The following is a 25,212-nucleotide window of genomic DNA, read 5'->3' on the forward strand; positions in this document are numbered from 1 at the left end:
GCCCGCCCTGGAGCAGGGGCCCGGCGGCCTGTGGGTGTGGGGGGCCCCGGCTGTCGCCCAGCTGCTGTGGCCCGCGGGCCTCGGGGGCCCCGGCGGCAGCAGGGCGGCCGTGCTCGTCCAACAGTGGGTCAGCTATGCCGACACGGAGCTCATCCCGGCGGCCTGCGGGGCGACGCTGCCCGCCCTGGGGCTCAGAAGTCCCGGTCAGGATCCCCAGGTGAGGAGGGGGCGCAAGTCGGTTGTCAGGTGTGGAAGGAGTGTTGGGATCCCTGTTTGCCGCCGGGGCCGTGGCTTTGGGAGCGCTTTGAATTCCGACTGAGCGTATGAGCATATGAGGTGATGTAATCTCTTCCTCAGCGGTGTGGTCGCGGAGTGCCTGGACCGTGGAGCCCTCCCCGGACGCCCTGGAACTCACAGCTGTGCCAGGCACTTTAAAGTTTCCGAGGGCCTTTGGGTTTCTGTTGCCGTAATCAAACAACACGACCAAAAGCAACTCGGGGAGGGAAGGATTTGTTTACGTGTGCAGCTCAGTTATACACTCCATCACCGGGGGAGTCAGGCCAGCAACTGCAGGCAGGGACCGAAGCTCAGGCCCTGCAGGCTGTGCACGGCTCGTTTTGCCTGCTTCTTATACCATCCAGGACGACTTTCCCAGGGTGGGCCTCCCCAGTACTCATTAATTAAGAAAATGTCCCCACAGACTTGCCTAGGGGACAGTCTGGTATTTTTTTTCTCAGTTGAGGTCCCCTCTTCCCAAATGACACCAACCTGTGTGACACTAGCCAGTACACTGAGTGAAAGTTTGAGAGTCTGGCAGGGATGGTGGATGTGAACAGTTGTTTTGAGATGTGGAAACACCAAGGGAGAAATGATAGGTGCCGGGAGGAGATAAGGGGACATGCAACAGGGGGAGGGAAGGGAGAGGAAGGGGAGGAAGGGAGGTGGCTTCTCACCGTCTGTGAGCCCTTCCAGGGCAGACTCAAGCCTTGGGCAGAAGTGCATGCTGGACACTGAGTGCTCCTTCAGTAAAGGAATGGGTGGCTGGCACAGGCCCTGGCCTGCGGCTTCAGATCCTGACGGGTCAATGCGGAGAGAGCACCTTTCTTCCTGCAGGGTAGTGGTTTCCATACCTAGAAATGTACTGTTTTGTCTAGACTGCTGCTTCACGTACTTACGTACGTACGTAATCCTTTAATTTCAGCGCCTGATAGGTTTCATTGCAGACAGAGAGATAGGCTTCATTGTAGACAGACAGACAGACACACACACACAAATGCGTGTATGCATTCGGTTTTTATTTTATGCCTGTATTTTGTCTGCATGTATGTGTGCCCAGGGAGACCAAGGGTATAACCAGGTCAGTTGTGAGCCACCACATGGGTGACAGGAACCAAACTTGGGGCCTCTGTAAGAGCAGCCAGTGTTCTTGACTACTGATCAATGTCCTACATCTCTCCAGTCTTATGATATATACATACATACATGTGGAGATCAAACCTAGGGACTCCTACATGCTAAACACTCCCCCTCTGACCTACATTTCCAATCAGACGTTTTGGTGTTTCATTGAGACAGGGTCTTAACTTTGTAGCCTTAATTGGTATGGAACTGGTTGTGTACACTAGGCTGGCTTTAAACTCAGAGAAATCTCTCTGCCTTTGCCTTCTGAGAACTAGGATTAAAGGCCAGCAGCAGCACACCTAACAGTTGTACTTTTTTTTGTTTTGTTTTGTTTTGAGACAGGGTTTCTCTGTGGCTTTGGAGGCTGTTGAGGAACTAGCTCTTGTAGACCAGGCTGGTCTCGAACTCACAGAGATCCGCCTGTCTCTGCCTCATGAGTGCTGGGATTAAAGGCGTGCGCCACCACCGCCAGGCCCAACAGTTGTACTTTTACAGTGACCATTTGATGAGGAAGGAGTTAGCCCAAGAGCTGGTGATCATGGGAATAGGGAGACCAAATGATCATAGAGGCTCTCAGCCTGTAGGTCACAGCCCCTTGGAAGTCAAACATCATCTCACAGACCTTTGGAAAACACAGATATTTGCAATTCATAGCAATGGCAAAGTTACAGTTATGAAGTAGCAATGCAAAATAATTTTCTGGTTGGGGGTCACCACAACACAGGGGATTGTATAAAAGTGTCTTGGCATTGGGAAAGTTGAGAATCACTGCGTTAGAAGCATGTAAGCCTTGACATGTCCTTTTCCTGTCCTGCTAGGCTGCCCTTGGGGCCCTGGGCAAGGCCTTGAGCCCCTTGGAGGACTGGCTTCGGCTGCACACCTACCTGGCTGGAGATGCTCCCACACTGGCAGACGTAGCTGCTGTGACAGCCTTACTGCTGCCCTTCAGATATGTGAGTCACTGCAGTTTGGGGAGAACAGGTGTGCACCATTGGGCTTTGCTGCACCGTGACTAAGATAATTGGTTTTTTTGTTGTTTTCTTCTCAGGTCCTGGACCCTGCTGTCCGCCGGATCTGGGGTAATGTGACTCGCTGGTTTAACACTTGTGTCCGGCAACCGGAATTCCGGGCTGTGCTAGGAGAAGTGGTCCTGTACTCGGGGACCAGGTCTGTCACTCAGCAGCCAGGTGAGGAGGATGGGTGGCAGAGGGACAAATGGTCCTCTGGGACCTTCCGTGTAACGTGCTTTGTCTTTTATCTTAGAACTGACTGGGCCCTTAGGGTGGGGAGCCTGTGGGAGGGGGAGGGCTTGAGCCTGAGGGCACTAGAAATAGCCCTTCTTAGATTTAGCACTGTTCATAGAGGGTCCCTGCAGCCTTGAGTCTGCATGTCTCTGCCTCTCTCCAGGCCCTGAAGGCACTGCGACGCCCAAAACAGCTGCTCAGCTCAAGAAAGAAGCCAAGAAACGGGAGAAGCTCGAAAAATTCCAGCAGAAGCAGAAGACCCAGCTGCAGCAGCCCCCACCTGGGGAGGTAGAAGGCAAAGGATGGGGCTGGGAGGGGACAGAAATCTTGCTGAGCAGCTGATGTCTGGGTCTGTGTCTTCTTCCTTCTGAACAGAAGAAACCAAAACCAGAGAAGAAGGAGAAACGGGATCCTGGGGTCATTACCTATGACCTCCCTACCCAACCCGGGGAAAAGAAAGGTACTGGCTACAGAAGGGACCCCACCTCTGGCTGCTGCTTTCCGTGTTCCGTTTGCTATGCCCTGGCCTCGGTCTGCTGAGTGATGCTTGCAGAACAGCCTCATGCCTCTCCTATGGCCTGTTCCTTCTGTACTGACTTGAGCCTGTCCAGCTTCAGTAGGCTCTCTTCTCTCTCTCAGATGTAAGTGGCACCATGCCCGACTCCTACAGCCCTCAGTATGTGGAGGCTGCCTGGTACCCTTGGTGGGAGCGGCAGGGCTTCTTCAAGCCAGAGTATGGGGTGAGTGGTTACTGCTGCCCAGGCCCAGAGGGGGCTGAGGTGGAGAAGGGCAGGACATGAGGACCCGTTGCCTGAGGAGGGCCCACATGTGGGTGCCGTGTGCCTTAGCCGTTGCCTGAGGAGGCCCACATGTGGGTGCCGTGTGCCTTAGCCTCTGCCTCCTTCTCTGCCGCCAGCGCCCTAGCTTGTCAGCACCAAATCCCCGAGGTGTCTTCATGATGTGCATCCCACCCCCCAACGTGACAGGCTCCCTGCACCTGGGCCACGCGCTCACCAACGCCATCCAGGACTCCCTGACTCGATGGTGAGCTCCTGTCTGCACCGCCATCTGGTGCCTTCTGCCCTGCTCAGTTCCTCTCTCTCCGCTGACGAGGCCAACTCTGCCATGTTGGCATTGCTTGGCCCCTCTGGGGGGCCCTGCATCTCTCTAGTAGGTGATCCTCTGTGCACCTGACTTCCACAGGTTCCTTCTCCCCCTTCTGTCCCCTGAGAAAACATTGTCATCACTGTCACCTACAGCGCTGGGGAGTGGGCCCATGGCAGGTACATGCTAAGCCTGCAGTCAGCCACAGAACCCCACCACTGGTCTGCAGCGGCGGCATGCCTTTGGATTTTACGAGAGGCAGGAACAGACTTTTCATCTTTCCACCCAGATCTCCTCTGTCCCAGAACAGAGCCCTGGTTTGTTGTCAGGTCTTTCCTAGCTGTCTGCTCGCATATACACATAGCTGTAGAAATTTAATGTTCTTCCAGGACACACTAGGTCCTCGAATGCTGAGACAGGGTCTCACTGTGTTGGTCTAACTCTGTTTTGGAAACCACTCTGTAGACCAGGCCAGCCTTGAACTCACAGAGATTCATCTTCCTTGGCCTCCTCTGAGTGCTAGAAAGGGAGGTAGTTGTTATTCTAGATGAATTTTTATTTTTAAGTTTTTATTTAAATTGTGTATATGCATCTCCATGGGTCTGTGCACAAGAGTGGGCTGCCGATTGCCCCAGAGCTGGACTTACGGTGTCTGTGAGCCACCTGATGGGGCTGGGAGCTAAACTCTGGTCCCCAGCCCCTTTTTTCTTTTGGCCTTGCCTTTTTTTTTTTTTTTTTTTTTTTTTTATAGGAAAGATTTAAATCTGACCAGCAAAAATTGTTACTCAGAGTTGGAGAAATGGCTCAGCAGTTAAGCGCACTGGCTGCTTTTGTGGAGTTCCTGGGATTGGAACCTGCAAGGTGACTCCATCCATCCCTAACTCCATTTCCAGATCGGATGCCTCTGGTACACATGCATGCAGGCAGAACACTCATGTATAAAATAAAAATTGTTAACTCTTAAAAAAAAAAGTTGTTGGGGGCTGGAGAGATGGCTCAGAGGTTAAGAGCACTGACTGCTCTTCCAGAGGACCTGAGTTCAATTCCCAGTAACCACATGGTGGCTCACAACCATTTGAAATGAGATCTAGTGTCCTCTTCTGGCCTGCAGGGATACATACAGGCAGAGCACTGTATACATAAGAAATAAATCTTTTAAAAAAAAGTTGTTATATAGTCAGGTGTGATGACAAGGCGGCCATGGTCACGGCCATTTCAAGGTCAGTGGGGGCTACATAATGACCTATATCTCAAAACCCAACACAAAAAGTTCCTCAACTGTTTTCTTATATTCAATAGCTCCTCTTTGTGCTGTGTTCCTATATATAGACTAACCTCATTTCTCTTTCTTTCTTTGTTTCTTTCTTTTGGTTTTTCGAGACAGGGTCTCTCTGTGTAGCTTTGGAGGCTGTCCTGGCACTCGCTCTGGAGACTTACAGAGATCGGCCTGCCTCTGCCTCCCGAGTGCTGGGATTAAAGGCGTGCGCCACCAATGCCCTGGCTCATTTCTTTCTTTCTTTTTTTTTTTTTTTTTAAATGTAAAGTTTTATAAAATATGACGAGTATTTTCCTTACATATGTCTGCACCACATGTGTGTTTGGTGCCTCTGGGGGCCAGAACAGGGCAGTGGATCCCTGGACCTGGAGTTAGAGTTGTAAGCCGCCATCTGGGTGCTGGGATTTGAACTCACATCCTCTGGAAGAGGAACCAGTGTTCTTAACCACTGAGCATGAGCATCCTACCAGTTGTAGCACTAAGAGTGCCCCTCCCTGTTGTGTCTTCTTGGTTGGGCACTGTAACGTGTAAGGCTCTTGAGAACATGGGGCTTGGAGCAAAACCTCCTGAGCAGTCTGCCTGGGTCTGCAGAGACGAGTTTTACTTCTGTCTGTGGCTTTGTTCCTATGTGGAAACTCGATTGATGGGACTGTCTTGGTGCTTAGTTGTCTGGCTGGGCGAGAGCCTCCTCTTTGTTCTTTTTCCCATCAATTGTTTTGTTGGCCTTGTGACTCCTCTTCCCACCTGGCTTTGGAACACGGGGTTTCAGTTCATCCCTTTCCTCAGCATCCATCTGCCCCCTGGCAGAAGCCTGAGACCTTTGGGGTGACGCTGCTCTACCAGCCCCCATGCCTCCCACAGGCACCGTATGCGAGGGGAGACGACCCTATGGAACCCGGGCTGTGACCACGCAGGCATTGCCACCCAGGTGGTAGTGGAGAAGAAGCTCTGGAGAGAGCGGGGTGTGAACCGGCACCAGCTGGGCCGTGAGGCCTTTCTCCAGGAGGTGTGGGAGTGGAAGGCGGAGTGAGTACATGGCAGCCCTTCCTCCTCCACGTGGGGCCCCTGACTGCAGCCTCAGACCCTCCCACTGGGTTGACTGAAGGGCCCAGGTCAATTTCAGAGGGATGAGTGCCTCCCTCACTGCCCCGTCAGCCACCAGATGGCTGAAGGCTTATCGTGGGCTCTGTCCACTTCCAGGAAGGGTGACAGGATTTACCACCAGTTGAAGAAACTTGGCAGCTCCTTGGACTGGGACCGAGCCTGTTTCACCATGGACCCTGTATGCAGGCGGAGCCTTGGGGCAGGGCCGGGGTGCTCCTTGGGTGGGCTACACTCTACCAGGAGGTTAGGACACAGCTGAGGACTCCGCTCTAAGCAGCAGTCCAGACCCAGATTCCAGCTGGAAGCTCCCTTCTGTCCCATCACTAGGCTTCCGGCCTGTCCTGGTGCTCTCCTGCGGGATCTGTGCTGGGTATAGGATTCTAGTGGACCCCACTGTCTTGGGTGTCTGCCTTGGCCTCTGGGCACCAAGATTTCTCTTTCCTCCACCCTAGAAACTGTCAGTAGCTGTGACAGAGGCTTTCGTTAGGCTCCATGAAGAAGGGGTCATCTACCGTAGCACCCGCCTGGTCAACTGGTCCTGCACCCTCAATTCTGCCATTTCTGACATTGAGGTAACCTCTGCCCCACAGCCCGTCTTCCTCTCTAGTCCTCCCCAACCCAGGCCTGGGGCCACTTCTCTAAACACCCATCTCGCAGGTGGATAAGAAGGAGCTGACTGGTCGTACCCTGCTCTCTGTGCCTGGCTACAAGGAGAAGGTGGAGTTTGGGGTCCTCGTGTCCTTTGCCTACAAGGTCCAAGGCTCAGGTGGGAGCTAAGGACACCAGGATGTGGGCTGGGGGAGGAGGGCAGGAACAGAGGAGGGAGCTGAGACACAGCACCTCCTGTCACCCCAGACAGCGACGAGGAGGTGGTGGTGGCAACGACTCGGATTGAGACGATGCTGGGAGACGTGGCTGTAGCTGTGCACCCCAAAGACCCCAGATACCAGGTGGGCAGGGCCACCGTCGGTGTGAGACAGGCTCTGAGGTTTGGGCTCCGCTCTGGGCACCTTTCCCAGCCTTGAAATTGGAGCTGTGGCACCCTGGGAGGGATGCTAGCCCAGGACAGGAGGCTCTGCCTGGGTGAGGGTCTTTCCTTTCTGATGTCTTCTTCTATGTTCAGCACCTCAAGGGAAAGAGAGTCATCCATCCCTTCTTGTCCCAGAGCCTCCCTGTTGTCTTTGATGACTTTGTGGACATGGAGTTTGGCACAGGTGAGCAGGGGCCTTAGAAGAGATGAAAGGTCGTCTTCACTCCATAGGCAGGACTGGGGCTGGGTGCAGGGAAGTGTAATAGGGAGTGGACACGGTGGTGTGGGAGCCCACAGCGTCTGGTGGAGCACTGACACTCCCCGTGTCACCCCAGGTGCGGTGAAGATCACCCCTGCCCATGACCAGAATGACTATGAGGTTGGACAGCGGCACGGGCTGGAGGCCATCGGCATCATGGACTCCAAGGGGACCCTGGTCAACGTGCCGCCACCTTTCTTGGTGAGGGTGTCTGCATTGTAGGGAACGGGGAGGGGGGGCGATGGTTACTGGGGCAACGCCGTGATGAGGCCGTTCTCATCAAGGGGATGCCCAGGTTTGAGGCCCGGAAGGCCGTGCTGGCTGCACTGAAAGAGCGGGGACTGTTCCGCGGCATCAAGGACAACCCCATGGTGGTGCCACTTTGCAAGTGAGACTGGGGACAGGCGCAGATGGGACAATGGGGCTTCTCTGGGTTCCCCTGGCCTCCTCCCCGTGACGCACGCCCTTCTCCAGCCGCTCTAAGGACGTGGTGGAGCCCCTGCTAAGGCCACAGTGGTACGTGCGCTGTGGGGAGATGGCTCAGGCTGCCAGTGCGGCTGTAACCCGGGGCGACCTCCGTATCCTGCCTGAGGCCCATCAGCGGACTTGGCATTCCTGGATGGACAACATTAGGTGTGTGTGGTCCCCGGGCGGGGAGGGCGGGGCACATGCCGAGTACCCTGACTAACCCCTTGCTGTTTGCAGAGACTGGTGCATCTCTCGGCAGCTGTGGTGGGGCCACCGAATCCCTGCCTACTTCGTCACCGTCAGTGACCCAGCTGTACCCCCTGGGGAGGTGAGAAAAGGCTGTAGCTAGATGTTTGAGTGGCTGTGGCTTTGTTGGGCCCTTGGTTGGCAGAAGGGTCTGGGCAAAGTAGCAGGATCTTTGTTGATGACCCTCTCTGTTAGGACCCTGATGGGCGGTACTGGGTGAGCGGACGCACTGAAGCAGAGGCCAGAGAGAAGGCAGCACGGGAGTTTGGAGTGTCCCCTGACAAGATCAGCCTTCAGCAAGGCAGGGAGTGGGCACGGAGGGTGGGGACACAGTGGGGATCCTGGGCCTGTTTTCCCATCCCTCTAACCTCTGACCTTTGGCCTCTTCTAGATGAGGATGTATTGGACACCTGGTTCTCGTCTGGTCTCTTTCCCTTCTCCATCTTTGGTTGGCCCAATCAGGTGTGTCCTAGAGCAAAGAGGAGGGGGGCTTTGAAAGGGAACACTTGGCTAACCTCCACACCCTCATTTTCCCCAGTCAGAAGACCTTAGTGTGTTCTACCCTGGGACCCTGCTGGAGACAGGCCATGACATCCTCTTCTTCTGGGTGGCCCGGATGGTCATGCTCGGCCTGAAACTAACAGGCAGGCTGCCTTTCAGAGAGGTGTGAAGATGGCTAAGACCCCCCCCCCCCAGCCTCCTCACCTACCTTCCTGTGTGGCTGTTAGCTAGGAATAGCATTGGTTGGTCTAGCCCAGGGCTGAGGGTTCCACTCACTGGTTCTTAGCCCACGTTTTCTTCTTCCCAGGGGAGGGGCACTTGTCAGACGCATTGAGGCACTGAGTGGGTGGGGCCACTGGGACCTAGTTCCAGGTGGACAGACCCTGGTGAGAGCCCAGACTGGAGGGGTTGTGGCCTCATTTTCTTTCCACTTCGTGTTCCCAGGTCTATCTCCATGCCATCGTCCGTGACGCCCACGGCAGGAAGATGAGCAAGTCTCTTGGCAATGTCATTGACCCCCTAGATGTCATCCATGGAGTCTCCTTGCAGGTGGGGGGCACTCAGAGGGTTAGCTAGGAATGGCCACGGGGCTGTGGCCAGAGCAACCCAAAAGCCCGTCTCTTCCCTCAGGGCCTCCATGACCAACTGCTGAACAGCAACCTGGATCCCACTGAGGTGGAGAAAGCCAAAGAAGGACAGGTATGGGCCCCCCCCCCAGGGGTGGAGCTGCAGCAGGTGGGCAGGGCCTACAACCCTGTTTGCTCTGCATCCTGTAGAAGGCCGACTTCCCAGCAGGCATTCCCGAGTGTGGCACCGACGCCCTGCGCTTTGGACTCTGTGCCTACACATCCCAGGGTATGGTCCCCATCCCCTCGGTTGCCTGCTCCCTTCCCTGAGACCCATGCTCTCCTCCACCTTGGGCCTGCAGAGGCCCTCTCTGGGAGGGAGAACAGGGTGGCGTCACACTGGCCCCTCGTCTAGGTCGAGACATCAACCTGGATGTGAACAGGATCCTGGGGTACCGCCACTTCTGCAACAAACTCTGGAATGCCACCAAGTTCGCCCTGCGTGGCCTTGGGAAGAGCTTCGTGCCCTTGCCCACCTCCAAGGTGAGGGTCTGCTGGCTGGGATTGTTGACAGCCCCCACAGGCTACGCGTGCAGTCCTCAAGTGCCAAGCATTGTCCCTGCTGTGCCAAGACCCTGAGGGTCCCCTTGTACCCTGGGACAGACAGGCTGATGATTGACAGGCACTGGGGCTCTCGCCCAGGGGCTGGGCCTATCCTTTCTTCTCAGACACTGGACAAGTCAGGGTTGCAGGCTCCACTGTGGTCCCTGTGTACTCCTGTGGGTCTGGTTCCCCGCCCTGGGCATGTGGTGGCCACTGGCTGACATTCCTCTTCCCCCAAGCCTGAAGGGCACGAGAGCTTGGTGGACCGCTGGATCCGCAGCCGCCTGACTGAGGCCGTGAGGCTCAGCAATGAAGGCTTCCAGGCCTACGATTTTCCAGCCATCACCACAGCCCAGTACAGCTTTTGGCTCTATGAGCTCTGTGACGTCTACTTGGTGAGCAGTGGGCGGGGTTTAGGCACTGTGGCTCTGGCCTCAGCTTGGCCATGTGTTGGCTCCTCCAGTCCTCAAAGGTGCAGTGAAGACTCCAAGTGCCGGGTGGTCCTGACCCTGAGCACTGTGCCTCCCCATCTCTAGGAGTGCCTGAAGCCCGTGCTGAATGGGGCGGACCAGGTGGCAGTGGAGTGTGCCCGGCAGACCCTCTACACCTGCCTGGACGTCGGCCTGCGGCTGCTGTCTCCATTCATGCCCTTCGTCACAGAGGAGCTGTTCCAGAGGCTGCCCCGGCGGACACCAGCAGCTCCTGCCAGCCTGTGTGTCACCCCCTACCCAGAGCCCTCAGAGGTATGAGGTGTGGCCTGCGGGGCAGCTGCAGACCCCCTCACCCCCTCACCCCTGCACCTCACATGCTCCTGCAGGGCAGCTGAAGCCCCCTCACCCCTCACCCCTGCACCTCACAGTGCTCCTGCAGGGCAGCTGCAGACCCCCTCACCCCCTCACCCCTGCACCTCACATGCTCCTGCAGGGCAGCTGAAGCCCCCTCACCCCTCACCCCTGCACCTCACATGCTCCTGCAGGGCAGCTGAAGCCCCCTCACCCCTCACCCCTGCACCTCACAGTGCTCCTGCAGGGCAGCTGCAGACCCCCTCACCCCCTCACCCCTGCACCTCACATGCTCCTGCAGGGCAGCTGAAGCCCCCTCACCCCTCACCCCTGCACCTCACAGTGCTCCTGCAGGGCAGCTGCAGACCCCCTCACCCCCTCACCCCTGCACCTCACAGTGCTCCTGCAGGGCAGCTGAAGCCCCCTCACCCCTCACCCCTGCACCTCACTGTGCTCCTGCAGGGCAGCTGAAGCCCCCTCACCCCTGCACCTCACAGTGCTCCTGCAGGGCAGCTGCAGACCCCCTCACCCCTGCACCTCACAGTGCTCCTGCAGGGCAGCTGAAGCCCCCTCACCCCTCACCCCTGCACCTCACAGTGCTCCTGGAGGGTACACTGCAACCCTCTCACCCCTCACCCTCCACCTCACAGTGCTCCTGGAAGGACCCTGAGGCTGAAGCTGCTATGGAGTTGGCACTAAGCATCACTCGAGCTGTGCGCTCCCTGCGTGCCGACTACAACCTGACGCGGACCAGGCCTGACTGTGAGCCTCAGGCCCTATGTCCTCCTGTCCCACTGTCCCCCAGAGTCTGAGTAGCCAGACTTCACTCTTCTCCCTCCTCCACAGGTTTCTTGGAAGTGGCTGATGAGGCCACAGGGGCCTTGGCATCCTCGGTGTCTGGCTATGTGCAAGCGCTGGCCAGTGCGGGTGTGGTGGCTGTCCTGGCCCTGGGGGCCCCTGCACCACAGGGCTGCGCTGTGGCTGTGGCTTCAGACCGCTGCTCCATCCACCTGCAGCTGCAGGGGCTGGTGGACCCAGCCCGGGAGCTGGGCAAGCTGCAGGCCAGGCGAAGTGAGGCTCAGCGCCAGGCCCAGCGGCTGCAGGAGCGCCGTGCTGCCTCCGGCTACTCGGCAAAGGTGCCCCTTGAGGTCCAGGAGGCAGATGAGGCGAAGGTGTGTGTGTGGGGGGGTTACCCTAACATCGGCTTCCTCTGTCATACCCTGGTTCTCAGCCAGCCCGGCTGCTAGGACCCTGGAACCCCATGTGGCAGTCAGGAATCTTAGGTGTAGTGTCTGCCCCTGCTTAACTGCCTGGTTGACCCAGAACGTCAGGCTGGTACCCTGCTGCGGAACCCGACCACCCTTGCCTCTAAGGTCTAGCACCAGCGGCAGCTGAGCGCTTACTCTCAGTCCCTCTGAGTGAAGTGACCTTTTGACCTCACGGTGAACAGGATAGTATGTGGGGAGGCAGCACGTGGGCTCCAGCACAGGTGGGGGTACCAGGCAGGGTGTGTGACCTGAGGCCCTGGTCACCTAGGAAAAGGAAGTCTCTAGAAGCAGGGATGACGGACGAGTGGGTTACACCCACCACCCACACCACCCTGACTTCCCTGTGGTCCTCACCCGTCTTACCAGCTTGGGCCCCTCTGCATCTGGGGTGTCTGGGTCTCCTTGGGCCAGGGTCCTCACCACACACCCTTCCCTTTTGCACCCCCAGTTGCAGCAGACACAGGCAGAGCTCAGGAAGGTGGATGAGGCCATTGCCCTGTTCCAGAAGATGCTGTGACCCCAATTCCAACTCTCAGAACCCCCAGTGGTCCACCAACAGGGATGGCAGCAATAAAATATTTTGTCAAAAATTATTCTTGTCTGTGTCTGTGTGTGGTGGGACGGGAGGGGTACAGGGGTGTGGTGTTAGTGTGTGCAGCAGGAGGGCTGCCGGCTGGCAGCCAGGCCCTAGTCCTGGTGGGCAGAGGGATGCGCCTGTCTGGGTCTGTCTCTGGCACAGTGCCAGGCCTGAGTCATGCTGCTTAGCGGCTCCCTTCCTCCCCAGCTCACCTCGCAGCAGCAGCTCAGCTCTGCACTGCGCTGTGGCCACCGAGGCCCGCCCTGGCCCCACCCTGGCTTCCACTGCACCTTGTGGCCCTGGGTTGGCATAAATGAAAGAGGGCCTGGGGCTGCCTGACCTCAGCCCTTGCTAAGGGCCTCCCTCCTACTCCTCTGAGGCCAGTTAATTATAACTCTGACCTAAGTGCCCTGTGACGCCACGCCCGGGCCAGCGCTGCTCAGGAGACTCAGCAACCAGGTAGGACAGGCCTGGGGGGACTTTGCAGTTCATGGGCTGGGGCTGGGGCTCAGCCTGGTGTAGGAAGGAGAATCCTGAGGAGCCTGTGACCCTCCTGATGGCAGATGTCTGCGCTACCAGCCTCATAGGCCCTTGGGTTGTACCGGTTGCAGGTTCAGGGTGCAGGAGGCAGGCTAAAGTATATGCACCTGGGACGAAGCAGGAAGTGGACAGCGGGTGCCATGGAGACAGCAAGGCCCGCCCTAGAACTGTGGCTTCTCCCTTGAGATCCTTCTGTTCCCTAGGTCCATGCCTCAGCCATGGGTGCACCCCTGACTCACCTGGGCCCCCCAATACTGCTTCTGCTTCAGCTGCTCCCGCTCCCAACGTTTGCCTTTTTCCCCAACATTTGGAGCCTCCTGGCTGCCCCAGGCTCTGTCACTCACCAAGACCTGACTGAGGAGGCTGCACTCAATGTCACCCTTCAGCTCTTTCTGGACCGGCCATCCCCAGGCCGGCCACGCCTTCGTCTGGAGGATTACAGGGTGAGCGAGCACTCCTGGGCCCTTTCACCCCTTAGTTCCTACAGTTCCCAGCGGTTTCTCAGGTGGAGGGCTCTGGTGGTCAGGGCAGGCTCAGTCAGCATTCCACCTGCTCACTTCCACGCCCCTCCCTCTGCAACGCCACCTCCTGAAAACAGTCTATACCCAGCAGTCACACCTGTAACCCCAGCACTTGAGAATTGCTGTTTAAGGCCAGCCTGGATTAGTTACATAGTGAGTGCCACGCCGCCAGGGCTACATAGAAAACTGCAGAGCCCTAATGGGGCTCCCTGCCCTCATTCTGTTCACACCCAGCCTCGGGTGCCAGTTGCTATGGTCATTGGGGCAGTGGCAGAAGCCAAGGGCCTTCTCTGGAGTCCCCGTCCCTCACCACTCTTGCTAGGGCCGGACCCTCCTTGCTGATGACATCTTTGCTGCCTACTTTGGACCTGGGTCACCTTCCCGGCGGTTCAGAGCAGCTTTAGGAGAGGTGTCTCGAGCCAATGCAGCCCAAGACTTCCTGCCGGCTTCCAGGAACAACCCTGACCTGCACTTCGATGCTGAACGGCTGGTCCAGGGGCGCACACTCCTGGTGGGGGCTCTGCGGGAGACCCTGGTGGCGGCCACAGCCTTTGAGTCTGCCCTGGCCCGACAGCGCCTAGGCGCTGCACTTCATGCCCTGCAGGTGACTGAGCCTTTTAGCCTGCCTCCCCTCCTCTGGGTGGGTGGGGCACACCCTGTCTGGGCTGGCAGCATGTCCTGTGTCCTGCAGGGAGAAGGAGCCATGGAGGTGTGTGTGTATGGGTGTTGGCTTATTTTAAGGGCCACTAGAAAGCCCTTGGTGTAGACTCCAAGACAGAAAAGGCTGTGACAAAAGGGTTTGCCACCTGGGCAAAGCTCTGTCTGGGCAATGAGAGCAAAAGTGGGGGCCGGTAGCAGGAGCAAGGGGTGAAATACTTTCTGGGTGGGGACACCAGGTGGCAGGTCAGGGTGGTGGTCCTGACTAGATCAAATTAATGCCATCCCCCCCTTCCCTCTCTCCCGGGACCAGGACTTCTATAGCCACAGCAACTGGGTGGAGCTGGGGAAGCAGCAACCACACCCTCACCTCCTCTGGCCAAGACCAGAGCTCTGGAGCCTGGCACAAGGTATGGCTATGACCCTGTGTGGAGGAGTTGGGAGTTCAGGGAGCCCCTCTTCTCAATGCACCCATCCCTGCTGTCTCGGAGTAGGATGGGGCATTGTTTTATCCGTGCAGGGACCGTGAGTTTCCTTAGTGTATCCAACAGCTAAAACAGCTCAGGGGCTTTCTCAGCATCCCACAGGGAAACCATCCAGGATCATGGATCAGCTCTCAGACCTCATACCAGTCTTTCCTGTGGCTCATTCTCCCTACCATGTCAGCTCCATGGCCTTCTCTCAAAGCCCACCCCACCCCCCATGCTCCCAAATCCCTGGGTCTAGCTCACAGCGAGCAGAACCCCCATAGGATTGGTACCCACACTTCTGGGTTTTGTACACCAGCTCCCACCGCAACATGTAAATGTTGAGCCTGGCCCAGGCGCCTGTGGTCCTCTCTGTCTTTCCGCCTGAGAGGGAGACACTGTGTAACCAGGGATAAAATGGAGCTGGCTGAGGCTTGGGTTGCAGCTCCCTGCATTCTGTTCCCAGTGGGTGATCCTACCTGCTCTGACTGTGAGGAGCTGAGCTGCCCTGGGAATATGCTGGACTTCACACTGCTCACCTCTGGCTACTTTGGAACACATCCCCCCAAACCTAGAGGTACCAGATGGGAAAGCTCCCTAGAAGAGGAGACAGTCACTTCCTTTGCCTTTAACAGAGGACCCAGGTGGCGTCTCCTTGGGAGAGGGTGTGGAAATAGGAACAGGATGGGTGGATAGGGGCCTCTGAGGAGACCCAGACTTTCTGTGTTGCCTGGGCAGTGCTGGGGACTGGATTGGAGAGAGAAAGAGACCCCAAGCCCTCTCAGTTTACACAAAATGTCACTATTTCCTGATGCTCCATTGATGAAGGCTGAGAAGGCCACAGCCGCTGAGAAAGGAACCTGTACTCGTTATAGGCAATGGATGTTTGACCCTCATAAGCCAGATCTCTTTCCTCAACCCAGGGAAATGTAGCCATGGGGGCCAGTTTGACCAGAGTAGCTCCCAGCCACCTCGGGGAGGCATTAACAAGGACAGCACATCTCCAAGCTTTTCCCCACACCACACGCTGCACCTCCAGGCTGCGGAAGTGGCTCTCCTAGCCTCCATCCAGGTCTTCAGCCTCCTGCGAAGCCGCCTGGGAGACAGGGGTTTCTCCAGGTGGGTGGCCTCCTGGAGACAGGTTCCCTGATCAGTCAGTGCTCCTGGGGGAACTGGGGAACTGGGGACAAATGTACAGAACCTTCACTGTGTCTCTGACTTGGACCGCAGGCTGCTGGACATCACGCCAGCCTCCAGCCTGAGCTTTGTCCTGGATACCACAGGCAGTATGGGGGAGGAGATCAATGCAGCCAAGATCCAGGCTCGCCGCATTGTGGAGCAGCGGCAAGACAGCCCCATGGAGCCCACTTCCTACGTTCTGGTGCCTTTCCATGACCCAGGTAGCATTGATCTGCAGGGATTGAGGGAAGGTGGGCCTCCCGGCCATTCTACCTGTGTCGTGAGCGAGCCTCTGCTAGGTACCTGTGTCTGCATAGAAGATAGTCAATCAGCTGTTTCCGCTGTCTCTGAAATGGTGCCTGTTTAGGCAGGCGCCTCTGCCTGCCTTAGGGTTCTGTACTTATGTGTCTTTTGGGTTGTTTTGTTAGTTTGTTTTGCTTACAAAATGTGAACGGCTGTTTTGCCTTCATGTTGGTCTGCACAGCAGCAACAACAAGCATTCCTAACTGCTGAGCCGTCTTCTCCGGGCTGCTGCCTTAGAGATTAGGGTGAAGACGGGTCTGTTCATCGGGAGGCTGGGATTGTTAGGCCTACTCCCAACTACGAGTCTCACCGCACCTTGGACAGGCCAGCTAATTATCATCTAAAACGGGCTCGTACCTGGTGTATCCTACTGGACTGAGAATTCCTTCAGGGGAAGGCTTGAGTCTGATGTGTCTTACGTGTTCGTGAGTTAACCCCCTGCTTCGTGGATGCCTGAAGCAACACTGTATCAGTGCTGTGTCTAGTCAGCTTGTGAGGTTTACAAATGCACCTGCTCACTGGAGTAACACTGTATCAGTACTGTCTAGTCAGCTTGTAAGGTTTACAAATTCACCCGCTCACTCAGTTCTCCCAATGAGCCTCCCCGGTGAGAACTTTTTTATTCTCATTAAATTTTAAAAGTGGGGCTGGAGCAACAGTTCAGCAGTTAAGAGCATTTGCTATTCTTGCAGAGGGCTTGAGTTTGGGGACCAGTGTCCACACTGTGGCTCATGTCTCCCTCACTTAACTGACCTTCCTTCCCCCCTGCCCAGGGTTCGGCCCTGTCTTTACAACCAGTGACCCTGACAGCTTCTGGCAGAAACTCAATGAGATCCATGCCTTGGGGGGTGGAGATGAGCCTGAGATGTGCCTGTCTGCCCTGGAGGTCCGTTGGCTCCCTTTCCTACCCCTCCCTTTCCCTCTTATCCTGCCCTTCCAGGCCCTGCCACCAGGGGGAGCCAGAGCTAGAACCCCCTCCCCTGTTGTCCCAGGCTCCTAGTTCCACCTGCTTCCTTCCAGGGCCCCCTGTGCTCTGCCCTCCCTGGTCCCACCCACTCCCCTCTGTCACCATTTTTAATGTCAGCCTTTTCTTCCTGACCAGCTAGCCCTGATGCACACACCACCCCTCTCAGACATCTTTGTCTTCACTGATGCCTCCCCCAAGGACACCTTTCTTACCAACCGGGTAGAATCCCTGACTCGGGAACGGCGCTGCAGGGTGAGCATAGAGCAGCATTAACTACCCAAAGATGGGAAAGATGGTCGTTTCGTGTAAGGTTGCCCCGAACCTTTAACAAACTCCAGTGTGTGTGTGGGGGGGGGGCGGGTCCATCCCCTTAGCAATACTGAACTGTTCAATATTGAACAGGTCCAATAAGCCATTCAAAGAACTGGGCTGTGTGGTCTCTGCAGACACCAGAGCCAGCAGAGACACTGTCTACCTGAGGCAAGAAGGTAGCCAGTCGGTGTTGGCTCAAACTTCTAGAGTCTGACCCCTGGCAGTTTACTCTAGGCATATGTATGTGCAGTACAACCTTGGAAAAAAGTTTCCTGGTAACCATTATCACAACAAAACTACAAAGTACAAATGACCTTTTCCATAAGGATGGGTTCTATTGAAACAGTGCTCGGGATAAAGGCCACGGGAGGAGGAGCCCTGGGATAAACGTAACAGTCTGGAGGACTCAGGTGAGGCCTGGCCCTACAGGTAGCACAGACCCCAGGCTATTAACGATGTCACTCACACTTTGCAGGCAGATATACATACATCTCTTCCATTGAAGAGACACCCTGAGTGTTTAGCATTCCTGGTTTCCCTAGTGCTTAGCTGTCAGCACAAGGACTTTGCACCCTCTACACTGGGCAAACAAAAGTGAGCTGTAGCTCAGTGGTATTTACACTGAGGCCCTGGGCTCAATCCCCAGGATTGTACACAAGAAAAAATAAATTGCAATATAAAAACAGAATTAAAACCAAAACTGGGAAATGGACCATCCAGACTTACTTGCAGTACCTTTCTTCCAAGGGCTGTGTCACAGGGAGGCCCCACCCACAGCATCAGCAGGGGGTGGGGCACACACAGCTCTGGAGAAAGCACAGCTGAGGTGGTGTCCGAGGAGAAAGAGTGCTTGCTTTTTGGAAACTGCAAACATTGGGTTGTCATTTGGCCACAGGTGACATTCCTAGTGACTGAAGACCCATCGAGGGTTCAGGGGCGAGTGCGGCGAGAGGTCTTGTCTCCTTTGCGTTTTGAGCCATATGAGGCAATTGCCTTGGCATCGGGAGGAGAGGTGATCTTCACCAAAGACCAGCACATTCAGGATGTGGCAGCCATTGTTGGGGAGAGCATGGCTGGTCTGGTGAGTGAGTACAGGCCAGATCTGAGGTCTGAGACCCTGCATGTCTCCTTAGAGGAGAAGGGGTTCTGACAGAAGGTCAGGGAGGGAAGTCGTCATTCTCATGTGTCCCCATCTCACCCCCAACCCCAGATCCATGGCTTCCACCTTCCACCTTGCCTTTTGTCAGTAACTGCCTGCCTGCCCTCCACCTCCGTCTCCGAGGCTGAGGCAAGAAATTTTGTTTTTAGTTTTGTTTTTGAGACAAGGTCTTACTATGTTGTCCTGGCTGGCCTGGCCTGTGATTCACTGTGTGGACCAGATTGGCCTTGAACTTGAACTCACAGAGATCTGCCTGCCTCTGCCTCCCAAGTGCTGGGACTAAAAGCATGCACCACGGTACTCAGCCATTCCTCATCTTTGAAGGGGGAACAAGAAATACTGGCCTCACTCTGAATTCCTCATCTCCAATTGTGTCACCAAGCACAGTAGCATTGTCCCTGGTCCAGTGCTCTGCTGACGGACCCCTCCCTGGGTGAGGCCCAGCCTCTGCATTTCCCTCTTTCCTTTTCCCACCTCAGCCCATGCCTCCTCCTCTTCTCCACTTTGGTCCTGCTCATATCTCCAGGTGACTCTTCCCCTGGAGCCTCCTGTCTTCGCCCCTGGGGAGACTTGTGTGTTTACTGTAGACAGGCTGCTCCGGCAGGTCACAGTCCGGATACATGGGGACATCAGTAGCTTCTGGATTAAGAGCCCTGCAGGTACCGTAATGTGCGTTTCGAGGCAGACAGGAAAATCAAGAGTGCAGAACAAGGGGCCTACACAGAGACAAGAATCGTTTCATGTGACAGTCTCTTGTCCCCCATCCCAGGGGTGTCCCAGGGCCCGGAGGAAGGCATAGGTCCTCTGGGTCACACCCGTCGCTTTGGACAGTTCTGGACAGTGACCATGACCGACCCCCCTCAGACAGGGTCTTGGGAGATGCAGGTAGCAGCCGAGGGAACTCCCCGGGTGAGAGTGCAAGGTAAGGAGAGGAGGTTCCTGGGAAGGGGTGTGGTGACCATGGGGACCATGGTCCTCTCAGTGTCTGACTCCCCCCTTCCCAGCCCAGACTTCCCTGGACTTCCTCTTTCACTTCGGGATTCCTGTGGAGGACGGACCCCACCCTGGCCTCTACCCCCTGACTCAGCCAGTTGCAGGTAGCATACATAGACTGTTCACTGACCTGCGTCCCTCAGTTCAGTTCACTGCACGTGTGTGTGTGTGTGTGTGTGTGTGTGTGTAGATGAATACATTTATGTGTGTGTCTTGTTTGATGAGTAGAGTCCAGCTCAGTGGATGTCACGTGACCCCCTCACATGACCCTCTCCATTTCAATACAACCTTCCCCCTCACGCACACCACTGTCCTTCCCTCTGCCTCAGGGCTGCAGACCCAGCTGCTGGTGGAAGTGACAGGGCTGGTCTCTAGACACAACCCTGAGGATGGCCAGCCACACTTCTCCCATGTTGTCCTTCGGAGGGTCCCAGAGGGCACTCATCTGGGCCGGGTGCCCTTGGAGCCTGTGGGACCCCCTGAACGAGGCCTCCTGGCTGCCTCCCTGCCACCCACACTGCTGTCCATTGCTGCGCCCTTCTCCCTGGAGCTTGCTGGCCAGGATGGAGGGGGCCAGGGCCTGCGCAGGACTGCCCCCCAGCCTTGCGCTGTGGCTCCAGTGCTTCTCGAGGTGAGGACAAGTGTGGCCAGGGCTGGGGGGACTAGAGCCGGCTGTTCTGACCTGCTCTTCCCTGCAGCTCAGTGGCCCCCCAGCTTCCTTGGCCCCAGGCAGCAAGGCCCCCCTCAGCCTGCACGTGGCCAGCTTCTCTGGCCCCCAGGATCTTGACCTTAGGACATCTGTAAACCCTCGCTTCTCCCTCACCTCCAACCTCTCCAGGTGAGTTTCCGTCTCCACCTTTGCTTGGGTTCTACAGGGGCTGCTGAGGCTCATCCCATGCCTCAGCCTCTTGGTCCTCAGCCCTCGACTCTGTCCTGTGCTTGGCTCCACCCCTTGGCTGCAGCCTACTGGGAGCCTTCTGTCCACTCTGCAGGGCTCACCTGGGACTGAACGAATCTGCCTGGGGACGTCTGTGGCTGGAGGTCCCAGATTCAGCAGCCCCTGACAGTGTGGTGATGGTGACTGTGACTGCGCTGGGTCAAGGAGCCAGCCCAGTGCCCCCGACCCATGCCTTCCTCCGGCTCCTGGTGCTGGCCTCGCCCTCGCAGGTAAGGCGCCTCCACTTCCCTCTCAGCGCTAAAGCCTGGCCCGCTTTAATCCCCCTCTTCTCTTCTCTTCTCTTCTGTTCGCGGCAGGGTCCGATGGCGAGCCCTGCCCACTCCGCTGGCCGAGTGCTCCCTCCAGCCGCCTCCACCCCGCTCCCTTCCCCTTCAGTGATTCGGGCCAGAGCTGGGGAGGGGACGGTCAGTACATCGTGGTGGGGAACAGTCGCAGGGGTGCTGTTCCTGCTCGATTGCTCTTCCTGGTAACACGGCAGCTCCACAGAATACATTTTTAGTCTGTCCTGAAGCTGGGGTGGTCACATGGCTTCAGGGCCTGCCCCTCCTGACCGGGTTGGGGATTCTTCTTCTTCTGTCACACTTGACCCTTATCCTCCTCCTTTTTCTGAGATGGTCTCACTGTGTCGCCCTGGCTGTCCTGGAAATCAGAATCCACCTCTGCCTCCCCCCCCCCAGGCCCCTTATCTCTCTTAAAGGAGTAGACTGGCATGGTGGGCCATACCTGTAGTCCCTGTCAACAGGGAGGGGAGTAGGAGGCTGCTGCTACTCTGCCTGAGCTATGAGACGCTATCTCAAAGACAACATCAACCAAACAAGCCTAGACACTGGGACGGAGGGTGATGGGTTCCCATGAGGTGCCTTTCCTAACCCAAACAGGAACCAAACAAAAGGCTTTTTTAAAAATTGTTTTTGGAAGTTACTGTTTATTCCAGGAGGGCAGGGTACCAGCAAGCACAGTTGTCACTTTAGGTTCCAGGGTGGCTTCTTTAGCTCAGTTTTATTTAAGCTGAAGGAGGGTTTCAGTGATGGTGCCTTCTCCCAGACACTGCAGAAAGGTGATTTTGCACACAGCATGGGGCAGAGTGAGGGTAGGGACATCCAGAAGATGCTGTGGACACTTTTAGGAGTTTCCAGTTCACTTTATACCAAGGTGTCTGAATTTCTCTGACCCACAGCCCAGAGCCACTGGCTGCCAGGTCAAGATTAAGGTGTGTGGGGTCTCTCCCAACTCCGCTCCTAATTCAGTGGTGTTGGGAGGGGAGGGTTCACACATGGGTAGGGCCCCTCTGCCCTTGGGGGCAGCCTGACAGAGCCACCTCTCCCTTGGACTGTGTGACTTCTTTATGCTGCTTTGACAACTCCTAGAAGAGAGAGAGTCAGACTGGCACCTGCTTCCCACCCTGTAGGGCCAGGTCTGTCACAGCCTTCAGCTTGCCCATTGCTACCACAAGTTCTCATCCCTTGGCATCCCTCCTGGCCCTGGACCATGCAGGAACCAGCCTTGCCAGTGGGTACAGGAAAGCTAACTCAGTGCGACGCCCCCACCTCCCCAAAGTCTATACATTAAAACAACGAACTCACCGTCTGAATCAGACTGCGCAAACCAGCATTCACCTTTTGGATCTGGGTTAGCTGTGGGGAGTCAGCCTCTGAGGCAAAGTCCATGAGAAAATCCTGGGTGGGTTGGAGGGTGACATTGTGCTGGAAACAGACCCACCTGCCACTTCTTCGCGACAGGCCACTCTTCTTATCCTGATTCCCTCATCCCAGAACCCTTCCAGACAGGTGGGAAAAGCCAGTCCTCTCCAGCTCTTTTAAAATTGCAGCTCCCTTCAAACTCCCACCCTGCCCCCTCCCCGCCCTGTTCCTCCCTGTGCATCCCGACCCTGTGAGAGCTGCCCAGGCCACTCCCCACTCTGATGGAATGCAGACTGGCATCCTGTCATTCCAATGCCCATCCACTTCATGACCCCTGCCCTAAGTTAACCCTCCCCTCTCCAGAGCAGACTCCCTGGGTCCACATGCTCCCTGCTTCTCCCTCCCCAGCCATGGACAGGAGCAGCTCCCTACCTCACCGAGGGCCCCCAGGTGCAGCTGCCGTTGCTGGGCCTCCCTGAGGTGGTCTGCAAACCAGGCTTGGCCGTGCTCCAGCAGCTCCAGGCCCTGCCACAGAGCATCCTGTTTCCTCTCCAGAGCCTGCATCATCTGCAGCTGGCTTAGACAAACACAGGCCAAACTCTCACTCCTAGCAGGACCCTACCTATGGCCCACACTCAAAAGGCTCACTCTCTGTCACTAAGTGTGAGCTCGGACTGGCCATTGAGGACTTGGGCAGCAAGGGTGTCGACACAGGGAAAGCTCGTGGGTCCCCAGAGTTGAGCAGAACTAGATGGAGGGCAGATCTGCGGAACAGAAGGATGCCCAAGACGGGCTGGTCTAGTACTCACCCAGAGGAAGAAGCTCTGGGCCCCAGGGTCTTGGCGGCTTGTCCCCAGCGGCAGCAGCAGGACAGTGTAGGGCACTTGCACTAGGGGTGGCCCACCAGGACCTGGGCTCCCCATGGCTCTGAAGTAGGAAGGGTGGAGCCAGGCCTGGTCCCTCCCCAAGCCCTGCCTTCTACCCATCCTGCCTTGTACTATGTCAACCTTCCAACTATTTCCTCTCTGAAGTAGTTGTCCTCACTGAGTCCTAAGGGCAGAATCTGAGAATCTGAATTTATTTAGATTTTATTTATCTACTTTTTATGAGACAAGGTCTTCCTATGTAGCCTGGCTAGCCTAGAACTCACTATATAGACCAGGCTGGCCTCAAACTCAAACATCTGCCTGTCTCTGCCATCCAAGTATTGGGATTAAAGGTGTACGCCACCATACCTGACTGAATTTGTGTGTGTGAGTGTGTTTCTGTGCGTCACATGTGTCCCAAGCCCATGGGGACCAGAAGAGGTGAGGGGTCCCTTGGGACAGGAGCTGCAGATGGATGTAAGCCACCATGTGATGTCTGGAACCAAACCCACTTCTGCAAGTGCTGCCAGTGCTACTAACCACTGAGCACCCCAGCCAAGTGTCACTGTGTTTCTGAAGGACTGCTCCCTGCCCCAGCTCTCTCAGTGTCCTGTCAGGTGACCCTTGGAAGGATTCTGATCCAAAATAAACTTTATTCCTAGTACAAAACAAAGCGTGCAGACTGAGAACTCTGCATGGAAAGAAAAGGGAGCAGCAGCGTGGTGGTCTCGGGTGCCGGGCAGCTGAGAGGGTGGAGAAAGGGCTCTCACAGGATGGTGGTGGCAGCTGGCAGCACTTCCTGACTCATAAAAATGCCCAGGTCCAGGGTGGGATCTTCCAGATCCAGTTTCAGAAACTTATGCACCAGTGCCTGGCAACTGCAGGGGAGAAAGAACCATGCGGTTTCTGGGTCTGCGTAGAAGAGCTGAGGGTTTCAGAAAGCAGCCTTGGATACTGTGTCGGTTTTGTCATTTTCTGACACGGTCTTGCTGTGTAGCTCAGGCTGGCCTTGAACACTGGGATTACAGGCTTGTGCCACCACACCTGGCTTGGTGAGGGGAAGGGCACAGGGCTGCAGGCAGGCTGGCTGAGGCCCTGTGGAGGGAAGTACTGGGGGAGGAGCAACACTTACTTTTCCACCTGGCTCCTCCTGAGAAGCTCATTGGCGGGTCTGATGGGTTTCCTGCGGCGCATCAAGTCTGAGACCTAGCACAGGAAGGAAGGCGGGAGAGCTGGTGGGCTCCCAGGGAGAGGGGAAATGAGGGTCAGGAGCCCTGTGGACCTACAAGTCCAGCTCCTCAAGAGGTGCAGGTGAAAGGGTGCGGAGATGCTCAGTGGTTAAGAACACTGGCTGCTCTCACAGAAGACCCAGGTTCAATTCCCAGCACCCACATGGCAACTCACAACTATCTACTCCAGTTTCCTGAGATCTGATGCCCTCTTCTGACCTCCACAGGAACTAGGCACAGACACAAATGCAGGGAAAACACATGTGCAGATACATAAATCTTTTTGTTGTTGTTGGTTTGGTTTTTTGAGACAGGGTTTCTCTGTGTAGAGCAAGCTGTCCTGGCACTCGCTCTGTAGACCAGGCTGACCCTGAACTCTCAGAGATCCACCTGCCTCTGCTGCCTGGGTGCTGAGATTAAAGGTGTGTGTGCCACCATTGCCCAGCCAGATACATAAATCTTAAAAACAAACTGCTTGAAGAGGAACAGGTGTGCTACAAGGGAGCCCCGGGGTGGAGGGGGCTGCACACAAGCCCTCATCACCTCTTTGCCTCGAGCAATGAGCTGCTCAGGGAGCCCAGCCTGGGCAGCTGTGTAGGAAGCGTGGCTGGCACTGGCAACACCTTGGCAAAGCTGGTAGAAGAAGACAAGGTCGTCTCCATCCTCACAGGTCTCCATGGTCTTAAAAGAACAGACAATGACAGTGTGGGGCTCACCTGGGCCTGAGAAGGGGAAAGGCCACCGGCTAGAGTGACTTCCTCACCAAATACTGCACCAGGGGCCCTTGTGGCAGCAGCTGCAGCTGAACGAGGCTCAGGAAGTTGGTGGCCACAAAGATGTGGGGGCAGCGGGGTCCCAGAGCTAGCCAGTGTCGAAGCACAGCAGCCAGAAGTGCCAGCCCGTCCACCTGCCAGAGGGCAAAGGTGAGGGGAGAGATCCAGAGTGCCCTCTGTACCTGCCCCCTCCTTCTCTCTCTCAGCTCCTGCCCCTCT

General features: G+C 56.3%; 4 protein-coding genes across 8 annotated transcripts in view; 2 read left to right on the top strand and 2 right to left on the bottom strand.

Annotated features, from left to right (window-relative positions):
- Nucleotides 1-12,445, top strand: Vars1 (valyl-tRNA synthetase 1; the record flags this gene model as incomplete). The annotated part of the gene is given in 29 exon segments (XM_027388693.2): nt 1-217; nt 2,220-2,354; nt 2,450-2,588; nt 2,809-2,933; nt 3,021-3,105; nt 3,285-3,385; nt 3,562-3,689; nt 5,887-6,051; nt 6,226-6,307; nt 6,582-6,701; nt 6,787-6,895; nt 6,985-7,079; nt 7,253-7,343; nt 7,495-7,619; nt 7,703-7,806; nt 7,893-8,051; nt 8,124-8,214; nt 8,328-8,433; nt 8,524-8,594; nt 8,671-8,796; nt 9,078-9,182; nt 9,264-9,332; nt 9,410-9,488; nt 9,615-9,742; nt 10,042-10,197; nt 10,339-10,545; nt 11,235-11,346; nt 11,431-11,756; nt 12,301-12,445. Coding segments are annotated over 29 exon segments (3,625 nt in total), but the record flags the coding sequence as incomplete, so codon positions are not given.
- Nucleotides 12,446-13,061: 616 nt separating this feature from the next.
- Vwa7 (von Willebrand factor A domain containing 7) lies at nt 13,062-21,428 on the top strand. Its single transcript, XM_027388806.2, has 16 exons — nt 13,062-13,412; nt 13,813-14,094; nt 14,461-14,557; nt 15,081-15,191; nt 15,538-15,733; nt 15,845-16,014; nt 16,870-16,982; nt 17,199-17,315; nt 18,271-18,456; nt 19,061-19,193; nt 19,304-19,456; nt 19,539-19,631; nt 19,857-20,158; nt 20,226-20,365; nt 20,520-20,694; nt 20,782-21,428. The coding sequence occupies exons 1-16, from the start codon at nt 13,188-13,190 to the stop codon at nt 20,953-20,955; spliced, it is 2,667 nt and encodes an 888-aa protein (XP_027244607.1). The 5' UTR covers nt 13,062-13,187; the 3' UTR covers nt 20,956-21,428.
- Nucleotides 21,391-23,484, bottom strand: Sapcd1 (suppressor APC domain containing 1). Its single transcript, XM_027388835.2, has 4 exons — nt 22,935-23,484; nt 22,558-22,698; nt 22,069-22,161; nt 21,391-21,848 (listed from the first exon to the last, which is right to left on the bottom strand). The coding sequence occupies exons 1-4, from the start codon at nt 23,109-23,111 to the stop codon at nt 21,753-21,755; spliced, it is 507 nt and encodes a 168-aa protein (XP_027244636.1). The 5' UTR covers nt 23,112-23,484; the 3' UTR covers nt 21,391-21,752.
- A 140-nt stretch (nt 23,485-23,624) lies between these two features.
- The window catches only part of Msh5 (mutS homolog 5), a 22,106-nt gene continuing 20,518 nt past the window's right edge, over nt 23,625-25,212 (bottom strand). For 4 of the 5 annotated variants that reach the window (XM_027388801.2, XM_027388803.2, XM_027388802.2 and 1 more), the window contains 4 exons: nt 24,984-25,127; nt 24,764-24,901; nt 24,124-24,197; nt 23,625-23,869 (listed from right to left, as the gene is read on the bottom strand). In XM_027388801.2, coding sequence (XP_027244602.1) covers nt 23,758-23,869; nt 24,124-24,197; nt 24,764-24,901; nt 24,984-25,127 — 468 coding nt within the window. In that variant the 3' untranslated portion in view covers nt 23,625-23,757. Of the gene's footprint in view, nt 23,870-24,123; nt 24,198-24,763; nt 24,902-24,936; nt 25,128-25,212 lie in introns of all 5 variants that reach the window. The other variant, XR_004772072.1, reaches the window with a different exon arrangement.

Source organism: Cricetulus griseus (assembly GCF_003668045.3).
Source record: "Cricetulus griseus strain 17A/GY chromosome 1 unlocalized genomic scaffold, alternate assembly CriGri-PICRH-1.0 chr1_0, whole genome shotgun sequence".
In the NCBI taxonomy this organism is placed as follows: domain Eukaryota; kingdom Metazoa; phylum Chordata; class Mammalia; order Rodentia; family Cricetidae; genus Cricetulus; species Cricetulus griseus.